Source organism: Phoenix dactylifera, unplaced genomic scaffold (genome assembly GCF_009389715.1).
Source record: "Phoenix dactylifera cultivar Barhee BC4 unplaced genomic scaffold, palm_55x_up_171113_PBpolish2nd_filt_p 000572F, whole genome shotgun sequence".
Lineage (NCBI taxonomy): Eukaryota > Viridiplantae > Streptophyta > Magnoliopsida > Arecales > Arecaceae > Phoenix > Phoenix dactylifera.
The window spans coordinates 53503-67686 of NW_024067975.1; the positions used below are offsets into that span (position 1 = coordinate 53503).

A 14184-nucleotide genomic window follows, 5' to 3' on the forward strand; every position below is an offset into this window, starting at 1 on the left:
TAGTAGGTAGTTTGCTAGCGGTTTGCACCAAACCCATCATGTGGTGAGTAATGAGATAAGCAACAGTATAAGGCTGATAATATACAACACTGGAACACCTTCTATTTGTCAAAGACCTAACTCTTTCGTACTTTCTCTAGTACAGGGGGCAAGGACTGTTGGCTAAACTTGCTACGGCATTTGTACTTGAATTCTTTTCCATTGAAAAAGTAGCAAAACTAGTTTGATCTGGATGGTCCCTTCCCCGTTCGCTTTCCTTCTTCTTCTCCAGCTCTAGGAACGCACCCCGTTTTCTGAGTCAGAATCGTACCAGTGAGCCACTGGTATGGTTCGAAACGGGCCAGTTCGGGTCGGTTCTGCTGACATTGGGTTGCACGAGGTTCTTTTACAATCTGTGAATCATGTTCTGATCTTTTTTTTCTTTTTTTGCTAAAGCAGACCTGAAAGCACTATAACTTATTTTGGGCATTATGATAGGTTGAGATGACTAGATAATCTGTCCTTTCATGTCTAACTAACCATGAAACCGTTAACTTTCCAGCGAAACCTTTTTTTTGACTTGGACATCTTGTTCTAATATATTCTATGATCTGCTCCTTTGATACTTATGTTTATATGACTTCTATTATAAATTATAATTATTTTTAACTCTATATTTTTTTCATGTTCATTGTAAAAAAAGACTGTATAGATTTGCTTGTCAAATATGTTCTCTGTGTATCAATTTTTTCTTTTCATGCCTGTATCCCCATTTACTTTCATCACTTTGCATTTGCAATTCTGTCAGGAATATTCTTTTTGTCATGCTGTGGAATCACATAGAGCTTCAACATGAAAATTCTTTTACTTCTTAGTTAAAAGTAGTACAGGTTATTGCATATAGTTAGTAATGTATGGAAAACCTGATTAGACTTGTTACCAATTTTTTGCATTCTGTAACCCCTTACACTGCATTGAACTGTTATGCTTAAGGTCATTCTCAAGGACCAATCCCATAATCCTGTAGTCTGTAAGCTTTGGCATGTCAATTATTCACTTGATTTTGCTGTTGCAGACAGTCTTTATAACTGCAAGTGGAGCTTGGAAGCTTGGTGGGTTTGGTTTTGCCGTCTCTATTGACCAGGTCTCAGGTGGTTTGACATCCATGCAGCAGTTTCATTATCCGGTCAGTTTTTAACTGTTTCAAAAGACAGGCTACTGCCTTCTTTGTGTTTTGTTTCTGTTTTCTTTAACTTGTTTTCTTCTTCTTTTTTTTTAATATTTGTTGTTATGTACTTCACCCATACAAAGATGGATACACGCAAGCACTCTACTACTATATATTGCGACTCATATTCTATGTTTGATGCCAGTATTATCGGTTGATCAATACCATGTTGCAAGGTTCTCAATTGCAATACCAGACCCTGCACTGGTACCATGTTGGTATGGTATTAGTATACTTGATATAAGATTTTGTTCATTGTGCCTATATTTGGTTTGCCCCCCCATACTGAATATCAGTTTGATACCAGTGTGGTATGGGATGTCTAGTATGGGTGGTACACTGATATTGCGAACCTTGCTATGCTGGGTTATGTTGCATTTGAACTTGTCATTATGATTATCTGTGTAGTAGTTATCTGTCTGTGTCAAAAAATTGCTGCCAAACCTTTTATTTGCTGGATTTTTGTGTAATCAGGAGTATGACGTTGAGGATTCCATGTTACCCCTTCAACCATCTCTAAATTATACTGCTCCAGAATTGGTTCGCGGCAAAGCACCCACTGCAGGATATTCTTCTGACATTTTCAGTCTTGGATGCCTCGCGTACCATTTGGTTGCCCGCAAGCCACTTTTGGATTGTCATAACAATGTTAAGATGGTGTGTATCATTGCTTATTGTTTGTTTTTAGCTAAAGTCTTTTTCTTCAAATCTTTAAGATTTTATCTTGTATAAGATTACTTTCATTGTTATTTTTTTTTGATATGTTAGAAAATTTCTTCTTGAGTTCATTGATCCTCTCATTAATGTGGTCACTTTGACTGGTGGAAGTTAAATGCATGTTTCTTGAATACTAGGTAAGGATAGATGTTTGGGACCAGTGAACTTTGGGTCTGTAAGATGATAACATGAATTTTGTACTCCTTCAAGGTGTGTTTTTTTTGTTGGCTGTATCATATATGTTTGGTGTAAGGAGCTGGTGTACCAAAAAAAAAAGGTGGGTTTTACATTTTCTATGAACACATTGAAAAGTATAAGTGAGAATAATATATCTTTAGTCTGATTGCACGAGGAACAGGCCAGTCCACAATTCCAACCATGTTTAAATACTATCAATTCTGTTTACTTTCTTAATTAATCTTGAAATCGCTGTATATATTGATATACATTTGCATGAATTTTCTTCTATTTTTATTGGGCTTTGAGGATTATGTCTTGATTTGTCTCTTTGGCTTGTGATTTGTTGCTTATGGATAAAATGCATTTCCCAGTGTTAGATCATGTGTTCTTCCCTTTTCATTTGGAAACTTCTAAAGCTTACGGTATTGATGTTCGGAGACTTAGATAACTGTTTGTATGGATAGGAATGGTCATTGGAGAGATGAGAAATTTAAGTTGGTTATACGATAGAACAAGGTAATGTGAGTCTGGAACTTAAAAAAGATTTTATTAGATGAATTGTTGGAGCTTCTCCAAATAAAGGTCGTGGCTAGGCCACCAAAAAAATAAGTTTTGAGGGGACTCCTGTAAAGAGTTGAATGTGTTGGTGTGAAAGAGGAGGGAGATACCCTGGAAGTCATCAATGAAAGCTATGAAGAATGATCTGAAAAATTTATATTGATAATGTATGCAGCTTTTGCAAGAATCAGTGGACAAGAACACAAAACATAGAGAAATCCATCTTGTACCCATAAAGCATCTTTCTTTTTTTAAGCTATGCTTATTGGATAATTTGTCAGTTCCAAGAGTCTTTTTTTCTGACCTTTTTTTGGGTAAACTACAGCTGTGTTTATACTGCAATTGTTTAGTCAGTGATATCAAGGAGAATATATGGGAAGATTTGATTGCTTCGTAAGGCTATTTCTGAAAAACCTCTTTGTCTGCACACAGATGATATGATTCCAGAATAGGTCTACATTTGTTTCTGTGTCTGCCATGATGTATTATTATTAGATATTGGGATTGACCATGCTTTTTCTCTCTGAATGTTTTATTTACCTATTGGCAATTTCATGCATATTATAGTTGATGTGTCAATAATTTGAGATATGATAACAAAAAAAGCTTTGGTTTGTTTGTATGGTCTGGAAATTCTTTTAATTTCCCATCATCATGTACATGCAATTTTTGTTTGATTATTTGTGCTATTCTTCTTTAACTGACACCATTATTATTTAGATATGTTAGTAAAAGTATTGTGGGTAAGTTGAGCAATGGATGGGTTTGCCTTGATGCGTTTCAAGTAATACAGGCTGTAGATACTATCTCTTTACTTTTCATAATTTATTTATAATAGTTGTTTGCTCTTACAGTACACAAATAGCTTGACATACTTAACAAGTGAAGCATTCTCAGTCATTCCTCCGGAGCTGATTGTGGACTTGCAGAGTATGTTATCTGTGGATGAGGCAGCTAGGCCAAGCGCTTCGGATTTCACAGGTAGAAACATGACTATTAATCTGCTTTCGGTTTGCTATTATCAGTGTTTGAATATTTAATGAGTTTGGTCCTAATGATTACTGTTAACTAAATATCTCGCATTTTCTTGCAACATTTGTTCATGTGGGAACTAGTATGCTGTAGCTGCCTGGCAAAAGCATTGGATTGAATTGTTTACCAATGTTTTCATGGATTCCTTTTAGTTCATTTGAAATTATATTTAATTCTTAATTGTTCAATTTTGAAAGAAATTAGAAGCATTGTTTCATTAATTAGTTTCTATTTTTTTATTGGTCAATATCAATATTGTTTTTCTTTTCTTATGGCTTTATTAAGCCTAATTTAAATATTGAGGTGGTGATGAAAGGATGAACTACTTTAAGTACTTTATTGCATGCTGTTGGCTGGCAAGATAAATGAAAAATAAGCCAACGATTACAAGTTCTAACATTTCTAAAAGAAAAATGGGTATATGAAAGATAAGGTCAATATTCTATTTGAAGAGCTGAGTTGTTACTAATAGTAAACAAGGAAAATAATGCTATAACTAGCTAGCTAAAGGAAATATAAAGAACCTGATGGGTCTTGGAGAAGCTTGTATGTATGTGTACTTCAGCAGCCACCTAACACAAGCTTGGCCTTCTTTAATGGTGCTACATTTAAGCTGTATGTAAGTTTACTGAAACTCAAAGAAGATTGTATGTGCCAACTTTTTCTTGAGGAGTCTCATGATATTTAATAAATGAGATTTCTGGGCAAATATAATGGGTGATCAACTACAAAGACTTGCTGATGGTATGGAACAGTCAGAACCTTTGAAATGTTATGCAGTAATATGCATACTAAAGTTAGAATAGAAGGTTTCTAATATTGTTGGGGCTTGAATTATGAAATACAGTGATATATTATTGCTAATTTATTACATTATTGCTATACACAAGAAGTCAGAGTTCATACATAGAGGAAATTGCCATTATTGGGATATAAATTTTAATGATAAGTGATAACGATAACCTAAGATGGTAACTGTAGGACTGGGGTGGGACATCATAGTTTATAAGTGGCAGTTTTTCCTGTGCTAATCAATTTAGCGATGAAGTTCTTGTTTCTTCTTTTTTCCCCTGAACATTTTCGATGACAAAAAAATTGCTGTAATAGACATAGATATCTAATGTCAAATTATAAAGTAAATTAAAGTTTTTGCTGATCCATTCCTGTGACACTTAAAAAGTGGCACTTGAGGGTAAACTTTGGTGCAATGGTAAGATTGCTCCATTGTGACCTGGAGGTCATGGGTTCGAAACACGGAGACAACCTCTCGGCATGTAAGGTAAAGATACATATATCTGACCCTCCCTGAACCTCACAATAGTGCAAGCCTCATGCAAGCCTCGTGCACTGGACCACCTTTGTTGTGACACTTGTAATCTGTTTGATCATTCCGAACTTTTACTTAATAAGTTCCAGGCAAGATTCCAGAACAATGTCACTTCTGTTGCTAAACTTTTGTTTCACTAGATAGTATTGCTGGTTATCTCAAGACTGATTTGTTGGTTTTGCAGGTTCTTCTTTTTTCCGGCTTGATACTAGGTTGCGTGCTCTTCGTTTCCTGGACCATATGCTTGTATGGTTTCCTGCTTTTGAGTTTGCTTAGTTGTTTCTAGCTAAAGGCCTGAGACTTCTAATCTTCTTGTTTTATCATTTTTCAGGAAAGAGATAATATGCAGAAGACTGAGTTTCTAAAGGCATTATCTGATATGTGGAAAGATTTTGATGCTCGTGTGCTGCGGTATAAGGTTTGATTCATTTTACTTCTCCATATATCTACGTTATCTTGTCTATGATATCAGTCATTTCACTCTCTTAGTTATTCTAGGAACTGCATTCATTGGACTTGGTTTCCAAGGAATTATCTCTGTATATTTGAATTTTTTTTTCAAAAGAAAAGAAAAAAATACATATAGATACTTTCTTCAACACAGAACTGAATCCTTTCTACAAAAGAACAAGCCTCATATATATTTTTCTTTCTCTTGTTCTCGTCATTAAGAGTTATTTTGCATTTCTTTCTAGAAAAGTACCATTTGCATTGCAGTTCATTATAGCTGCATATTCTTTTGCAGCTATCGGCATGATGGGATTAAAACAGAGTACATTGTCTAGTGTTACTAACATCGCAGAGCCTTTATGATTTTAGCTGGTACCCTAGGCCCAGGTCAATTGTGTTGTCTAGAACTTCTCGCTACATAAAATTGTACTTCCTATCTTCTAGTTGTCTTTCCTTTAACGATCATCATGAAAATTGAGAAATTCTTATGTCTTGATCTTAAGATGATGCCAATCTTAAACAAATTGATGTTAACATTCTTTGCCAAACTAACTTCAAGCAAGAGAGTATTCTGTCCATGACCTGGGAGACCAGTTGGTGCAAGGAAGCCTTCCTTATGCATTACAGTGTTCCACTTTGTGCCAACAACTTGACATCTTCAAGATTGTTGCTGGACTTATGAAGGTGCAAAAAGAAGGGTTTTGCGAAGGAAATTGCATCAATCCATTTGGTATCAGTTAATGAATTAGAAGCAAGAGATTCTTTTTCAAAATATAAATTTATTTGTGTTAATATGCATGCTTTATACCATTTTCTCCTCATAGTTGTTGAAGGTGCATTTTTTTATGGTTACTGTAGATCCCCACCAGCACTTTGGTGCATTGTGGCATTGCTGGTTGCTTATTGTTTCAAGAATGTCGTGAAAGCATGATAAGCATCATATTAAATAAAAAATATTTATACATGCATGCACTTTATATGCTTTATCTCTTGTTTTTCTATTAATCAAATTCTCTAGAAGTTTTGGGATTAAACAACTAGAAGATTCCTAGGTTTACAAGGATAGAGTTTATATATGTGCTGTAAATCCATTATACATGTTGTAGAAATGCAAAGTTTCATATATGGCGTGGTTGATTCTCTTAATCAATTCTTTTCTTGACATGAGCTCGGTCCAGCCCATGTACCTCAATGTTGTATATACTGAGCTAAACTGAAATACCAATATGAGGCTTCACAATCTTAAGCTTCCTAACAGATATCATGACATAATTCTCTTTAGAGAAACATCTTGGCAGATATGCATTAATAATCATGTAATGGATTAAGTTAACTAATAAAGCATGACAGGTGATACATGGCCATCTACTTGGCTGATCACATGATTCTGTGATATGTACTTTTTCTTGTGTGCTGCAAGTATTGATGAGAGATTAGTGGGAAGAAATGAAAGGTAGTTCTATAAAGGTTGATTCTCTTAATCAATTCTTTTCTTGACATGAGCTCGTTCCAGCCCATGTACCTCAATGTTATATATACTGAGCTAAACTTAAACGCCAATATGAGGCTTCACAATCTTGGCTTCCTAATAGATATCATGACACATTCTCTTTAGAGAAACATCTTGGCAGATATGCATTAATAATCATGTGATGGATTAAGTTAACTAATAAAGCACGACAGGTGATACAAGGTCATCTACTTGGCTGATCACATGATTCTGTGATATGTACTCTTTCTTGTGTGCTGCAAGTATTGATAAGAGATTTAGTGGGAAGAAATGAAAGGTAGTTCTATAAAGGTAGTTTTACAACAAGTAAGGTTGACATAGATAAAAGCTCTGTGCCTCCTTTCAGGTAGATTTTCTTTTTAGTATTCTAAATCTCTTTTTTTTTCAGAAAAATTAAAGCCCTATATTGCATTGCCTTTATCATGTAGTTTGTTAACTTTTTTTTTTACAGGTTCTTCCACCTCTTTGTGCTGAGCTGCGAAATATGGTTATGCAGCCAATGATTTTACCCATGGTTCTCACAATAGCCGATTCTCAGGTATTTTTCATGTTCTGGTCCTTTGAATCTCTGTGGCATCCAAATCAGTGTGAAGAATGGTGATAATCTTTCCTTATCCAATTCTGTTTCTTGAGGATTGTCATTGTACAAAACATGCTTCAGTATTATATATCTGTTCATGGAAGGAATTTCGGTCGCCTACTCTTGTTTAATTGATTGGATATGATTTAGGCTGTGTTTGGCATTGTCATCACTTTTTTTTAAAAAAAATAAAAATAGAAAATTTGTTTCTATTTCTTTCTAAATTTTTGACAACAGAAACCTGTTTGGTAGTCATTGTTATTATTTTATTTTTCACAACAAAAAATAGGAAAACATGTTTGGTATGCCAAAATAGGAAATCCTTTTGCGGTGCCTTTCCCACGGTAGAATCTAGGCATGCAACCTCCAGCGATCATCAAGTGGAGGATACGTGAGATACACCATGAATTGCTGGGCGTCGTCTGTCTCATGGATACATGCTGAATGAATTCTGGCGAGGGTAGCATAACACTTGACATTCACATACATTCTGGTCCCTCCCACCACCACGATGTTGAATGTTGTTGTTTTTGACAACATCGTTGTTTTCATTATTGGCAGAGAAGCCGCTGCTGATAAGGAGGATGGTGGGGTGGAGAGGCAGGAGGGAAGGAAGAGGGAGGAACTTCTTGGTGAAGGAGGTGGGGATGGAGGCGACGAGGTAGTAGTAGTTGAGGACAGAAATAAATGATGGGAGCCGAGACTCGGTTTGATTTCATGGTTCAAAAAGTTATTTTTAAAAATAGTGGAAGTAAAAAAATTTTCATTTCCACTTTTTTCTATAAATTATGGAAGTTACTTTTAAAAATAAAAAATAAAAATGAGGGAACCAAACATCTTTCTTGCATCAGATTTCATGTTTTAATTTTTAAAAATAAAAAACAGGGAAAAAAAGTGATACCAATGGGACCTTAATTTATCTCTTTGATTGTAGTACAGCATTATCTGCTGCAACATCTTGCCATTTGAATGGATTACTTGATTTTGCTCTCTTTTTTTGAAGATATTCGATAATACTTCAATCCTTTTTCTTTTCGTCATGAAGGACTCTTTTTGTTATTATCCTTCCACTGATGCAAAACTTCTCCAACAATGACAAAGTCTAAAATTGGAGTTAGATGTAGTTTTTTTCCCAATCTGCAACCTGGCCAGTATGTATAGCAGTTCCATGCCAATTCTTTTTCTGGTGTTCATGTATATATGCTGAAACTATGTTGATCATGTCTCTACTCTTTGTAAAATAGGTGCATCTTGTCTATTGTATTAATATGGTGACTGATGCCTTTGAGTGTTGCTTTACTGTAGGATAAGGATGATTTTGAGATTTCAACATTGCCTGCACTTGTCCCAGTTTTTAGTTCTGCATCAGGAGAAACACTTCTTCTGCTTGTGAGGCATGCAGAGTTGATTATTAACAAGGTGATAGAGCTTCTCTCAATCTATGTATTTGATAACTATGGGTTCATGCTTTCATGGCTTGTGACAGTATTCCAGTTGTTAGGCTTTTGAAATTTAACAAGTGCAAGACTTTTGTTCTGAATATCAGAGTAGTCATTCTCTAATTCCTTGTGGTCTTTCCGTTTTTGCTTTGGTTTTTGAATACGATGCTCTTCCTGTTATCTCAGTGCTTTCGTTCCTGTAGAACTGCATGAAATTTTGTTTGATGCTTGTAAATGCCTTTATGCATGTGTAGTTTGACTCTTCTCAACTATCAAAAAGAAAAGCTCTTTGTTGCCCAAGATGACAACCCAAGAGGGGGGGGGGGGGGGAATTGGGTTTTCTAAAAATTGTGTTTCCTAATTTTTTACTTTAAATTGAATGTAGCGGAATGATAAGATGTTACTTACTTAAGCTCTAGGTAATTATAAGTAATGCAGTGACAAACTAAGCTAGAGCAATTATGCTATGGCTTTAGGACGCAATTGATCCTAAATTAACTTATAGTTGTATGATCAATTTAATCTATATGAATTGTAAGAATAGAGTGAAAGCTAAGCAAGTTCTGAACAATCTCTTATAATCAATTAGGAAATAAAGCTAGAGATATTACACAGTCAAGTATGTATGTAAGGCATGAAACGCAAGAAATAAGGCATCACAAACACAAAGATATATAGTGGTTCGGTGCACCCCAGCACCTACATCCACTCCCCAAGACCTCTTGGGAATTTCACTATAATCCCTCAGATTACAGTCGGTTGTTTTACAAGCTCACAACCCAACTTGTTGTTTTGCGAGATCACAACGAACTCGGTCGGTTTTCACAGGCTCACCGACTAGAACCAACCGATTGTTTTCACGGGCTCACAATCCAACCCAGTTGGTTTTCCCAAAGGCTCACCAACCACAACCTTACAACGATTGTTTTCCGGGTTCACAATCAACCCAGTTGGTTTTCCCAAAGGCTCACCAACCACAACCTTACAACGTTGGTTTTTTCCTTTGGCTCACCAACAAACCTTAACCCCTTGATTCACTCCCTTGATTGAATCAAGTTACAAGATATTAGAGCAAGAATTTAAATCAAATACAAGCTTCTCAAATAAGCAAATATAGCAAATATAAACAAGTAAAGTAAAGAGAAGAAGCCCTCAAACAAATTTGTAGATGAAGAAACTCGGCTTCTTCTTTACTTAACCCTCTTCTGATTTGGCACGAGGTAGAAGATCACTGAGGCAGCACACAGTTGAAGAGGAAGCTTTGGGATTCACTTGGATGCTCTTCTTCTCTCTATTTTGCTTTGAATGGCCCTTTTGTGCTTTTGGGAGATTTCTCTTGTAATCTCTTTGAAATCTCTTCCCTAAATGTTCTCTCCCACTTCCATCCCTTCTCCCTTTGCTCTCCCCTTGATTTTATAGCTTTAGAGGGAGTGGGAACAAAAATCTAGCCGTTAGAGACAAAAATAAAGCTGTTGGAGTTGAGAAAAAACTAGCCGTTATGCCTCCCAGCGTGCTCGAGTCGACTCTGCTGAAGTAGGAGTCGACTCGGCTGAGGCAGGAGTCGACTCGGCTGGGAGTCGACTCGGCTGAGGCAGGAGTCGACTCGGCTGGGAGTCGACTCGAGCACTGCAGTGCTGAAAATCAACTCTCTGTCTTTTTGTCTGTTCTCAGTCGGAGTCGACTCGCAGAATCCCGGAGTCGACTCGAGCACTGTTCCTTGAAACTCTAGAGTGCCAGAGTCGACTCGGAACTTCCAGGAGTCGACTCGAGGACTATTCTTTTGAATCTTTCTTTGAATTTGTTCCTCCAACTTGAATCCTTTGAACTTGAAACTTGGGCCAATGAAGTGTAGCTTTCTTCCAACTTTTCTTGAGAGCTTTTGAAGCCTTCTTGTATTTTTCCAACTTGATATGTTCCTTGCAAAACAAATTATCTTTCTTCTTGCCACACAAGCATTAGTAATTATACTTCAAGGTTTTGTGATCATCAAAATTAATCTTTAAATCAATTTTTGGGTCATCAATCTCCCCCTTTTTGATGATGACAAAACTTGGAGTATATGCAATATAAAATATATTGTGTTCTAGAAGTAATGCATAGCTAAGTTGCATGAAGTAGAAAATATATATCTTTAAAATATACTTCATGATAATGCTTTAGATTTAATCTTAACATAATCAACACATAAAGCATTATGAGCATATACTCAGATATTTCTCTCCCTTTTTGACAACATCAAAAAGGTTGTAAGATAATGAAACATTAAGCACAAAGATAATGGTACTCAAATATTTCTTTTCCTTTTTGTACTCTGATTTGCATGTCAAATTATTGCAAGAATATGAATCATATAACTCAAGGCAATAATGTTAGAAAAAGATTAATGAGCATAGATCAGAGCCAATTATAATGAGAACACATCGAATGTGGTTCCAAAGATAGTTTTCAAATCAAGTTAATTCAAGAAGTACCAAGAATGATATTCAAAGAAAGCACGAATGAAAATCTAATCATTCTTTAATAATAAGTATGAAAGCTTGTTCATTTAAGATCTTTTGCCCAATATATTAAGTATTTTAGCAACATGAGAGCAATTTAACTAATTTTCAGAGTATAAGAACAATATATTAAGTATGATTGCAAAGTTCTTTTATGATGTAAAAATATTGTGGCATAAATACCAAAACATGAATTCATGCAATTTATGATATATCTTAGAGCATACATAAAATTCAAAGCTTTGAAGGTTCTTTTAAAGCTCTTTTAAAGACTTTATTCCTTTAAAAAGAAGCACATTTTGGTACATATAATAATGAATTGGCACAAAATTGAAGTTCTAAAGAACAAGCCAATAAGAACTCATTAGTGAATTTCAAAAATAGGTTTTCTAAGAGATACTAAAATTCAACACATTATTCTCTCCCTTTTTCATTAAATTAGAGGCTCTTAAGATTAATTTTTTTGAATTGCAATTTGGTTTATGATTTATACATAAGATATATTAACCAAATAACAAGCCTCAAGGTGTATCATAAAGATTTTCAGATTTAAATTTCAGATGATACATATTGGAGAGTATTAGGATCACTTTTCATTTAGTATTCTTTCTCTCTCCTTTAGTTATAGATTTATGCGATTAAGTTTCATAAAATCTCTCCTTCTGAGATTTTCTTTCTCTCCCTCAATTGATCATTTCATTTAAGAGTTTAGAATTTGAAGATAATGTTCAATAAAATTGTCAATCTCGAAAATATATTTTCTATAAGTTTCAGCTTATTTTCATAAGACTCAAGGTTTGAGATAAGACAACCTTTATAGAACTCATCTCAAGGTATAAACTTATTATATAATTAAAGCAAGTCTTGCAATATAAGAAGGTTCATCAACATCAATCCATAACGTATAGAAGATATTTATCAAATGGACATGATATTTTGCATTTAGATTGAATATCCAAAGCTCCCCCTCAAAAAATGCATTCTTCTTTAATCATTCTTTTCTTTGTTGAATTTCAGATTTTGATGATAAGCGTGAATAGAACTGAAATTTTATGATATCGAGAATGTAGAGTGATCTAGAATTATTCAAAATTTGTAGTAATTACTCTTTCTAATCCTTCAAGAACAAGTTATGCTTTCTCTAAATCTTTGAGAAAATGTATAGAAATATTAATCAGAAAATGATTCATTTGAAGCTCAATTTCTTTCAAAAGCAATTACATTTTCTTTCTTTTAAGAATCATTTGAGTGAGCTGAAATGTTTCTAGACTTAAGATCATTCACTCTTTTAATAATATATATATATATTTTGATGGAAGTCTTTAATAATGTAGGAGAGAAAAACATATAGATGATCATTGAAGTATATATATTTATAGAACTCAATTTCTTAATCATAGTTTTTCAGCAATGTATACATGAAGCACAATAAATCTTTTTAATATCAAAATAAAATTATATATTTAAAAATATTTGTTTGCAATCAAGATCATTGAAAGACACATCATTTAGACCAATATTAGTACACTTTAAGGATAAGAAAAGATATGTTTCGGATGCGTATCGAGACAATCAACCAAGGCGTCAAAATTAATTCTGTTTTTCTTATGTTAAAATTTTCATTTAGAAATCATATTGAGTTATTCTCCTGAATGACGCGATCATTGAAGCATATAACTAAGGTTACAAAGATGTAACGATATAAGCATTTTTAAGTTAAGTTTAAGCTTTTATACAAAATCAGATTCTGAATTTTCATAAGAATTTTCAAGAAGGCTTTCAAAATTATAATTTGAGATATGTATCTTCTACATTGTAGCTCATCTTAAATTACTAAGATTGAAAACACATATTTCAATAACATTAGAGCACTTTCAGAATCTTTGTATTTAATATTGAGTTTCGATACAAAATGGAGGATATTTTAACAAGTATTAGGATATTATGTATCAAAGTTAGGCAAGTAGAAAGATAGATCAAGATCAATTCATTTTGCCTAAATAGAGATATCTTTCTCTTCTCCTTTTTACAAATTTATTCAACTTTCAGATTTTAAAGATGATTGTGAACGACAAATCTGAAATTTCTTTTCAATAATACCCAAAAAAAAAATTTATGCAGTATTTCAAACATTCAATCAAATTATCCAAGCATGGAGCATTACAAAATATTGAGAACCCATAATTCAAAACATCATGCGACATGCAAAATATATTGTATTAAGTCATGCATTAAAATATTAAGAACAAGCATGTCAAGGATCAAAATCAATTCTTTTCAAATAAACTCCTATTTAAATATAATCTTGCATTGATTTCATCCTTAAAATGTGTTTTCAAGTGATTAAAAAATTTGACTTGATTCTTCTTATATACTTTCATTTACTTTGTCTTTCATTTTTACCTTCTTATGCTCTATACTCTATTTGCTCCCTATTCGGTGGAGTTGGAAGGGGCACGAGGTACTACCACTAGCCTCCCTCTTGTGCCGTCCCTAATATACCCTACACCGAATAGTTAGGTCAAATAGTGCCGGGTACTACCACTAGCCTCCCCATTGGCACCATCCCTATGATGAGCAATATAGAAAGGTTAAAACGTTCACTTCAAACTCTCCCTGTCTAAGTATAATTAATTACGGATTTTATCTCTTTCAAAAGAATGCTCACACAAGTCTCACAAATGTG

At 34.3% G+C, this 14184-nt stretch overlaps 1 protein-coding gene across 1 annotated transcript in view; it reads left to right on the forward strand.

The window, feature by feature from the left end:
* LOC103695938 (SCY1-like protein 2) overlaps positions 1-14184 on the forward strand; it is a 30404-nt gene that overhangs the window by 4250 nt on the left and 11970 nt on the right. Inside the window, exons 3-9 of the mRNA XM_039119556.1 lie at positions 1055-1165; positions 1682-1864; positions 3517-3643; positions 5206-5267; positions 5353-5439; positions 7433-7519; positions 8867-8980. Coding sequence (XP_038975484.1) covers positions 1055-1165; positions 1682-1864; positions 3517-3643; positions 5206-5267; positions 5353-5439; positions 7433-7519; positions 8867-8980 — 771 coding nt within the window. The remainder of the gene's footprint in view (positions 1-1054; positions 1166-1681; positions 1865-3516; positions 3644-5205; positions 5268-5352; positions 5440-7432; positions 7520-8866; positions 8981-14184) is intronic.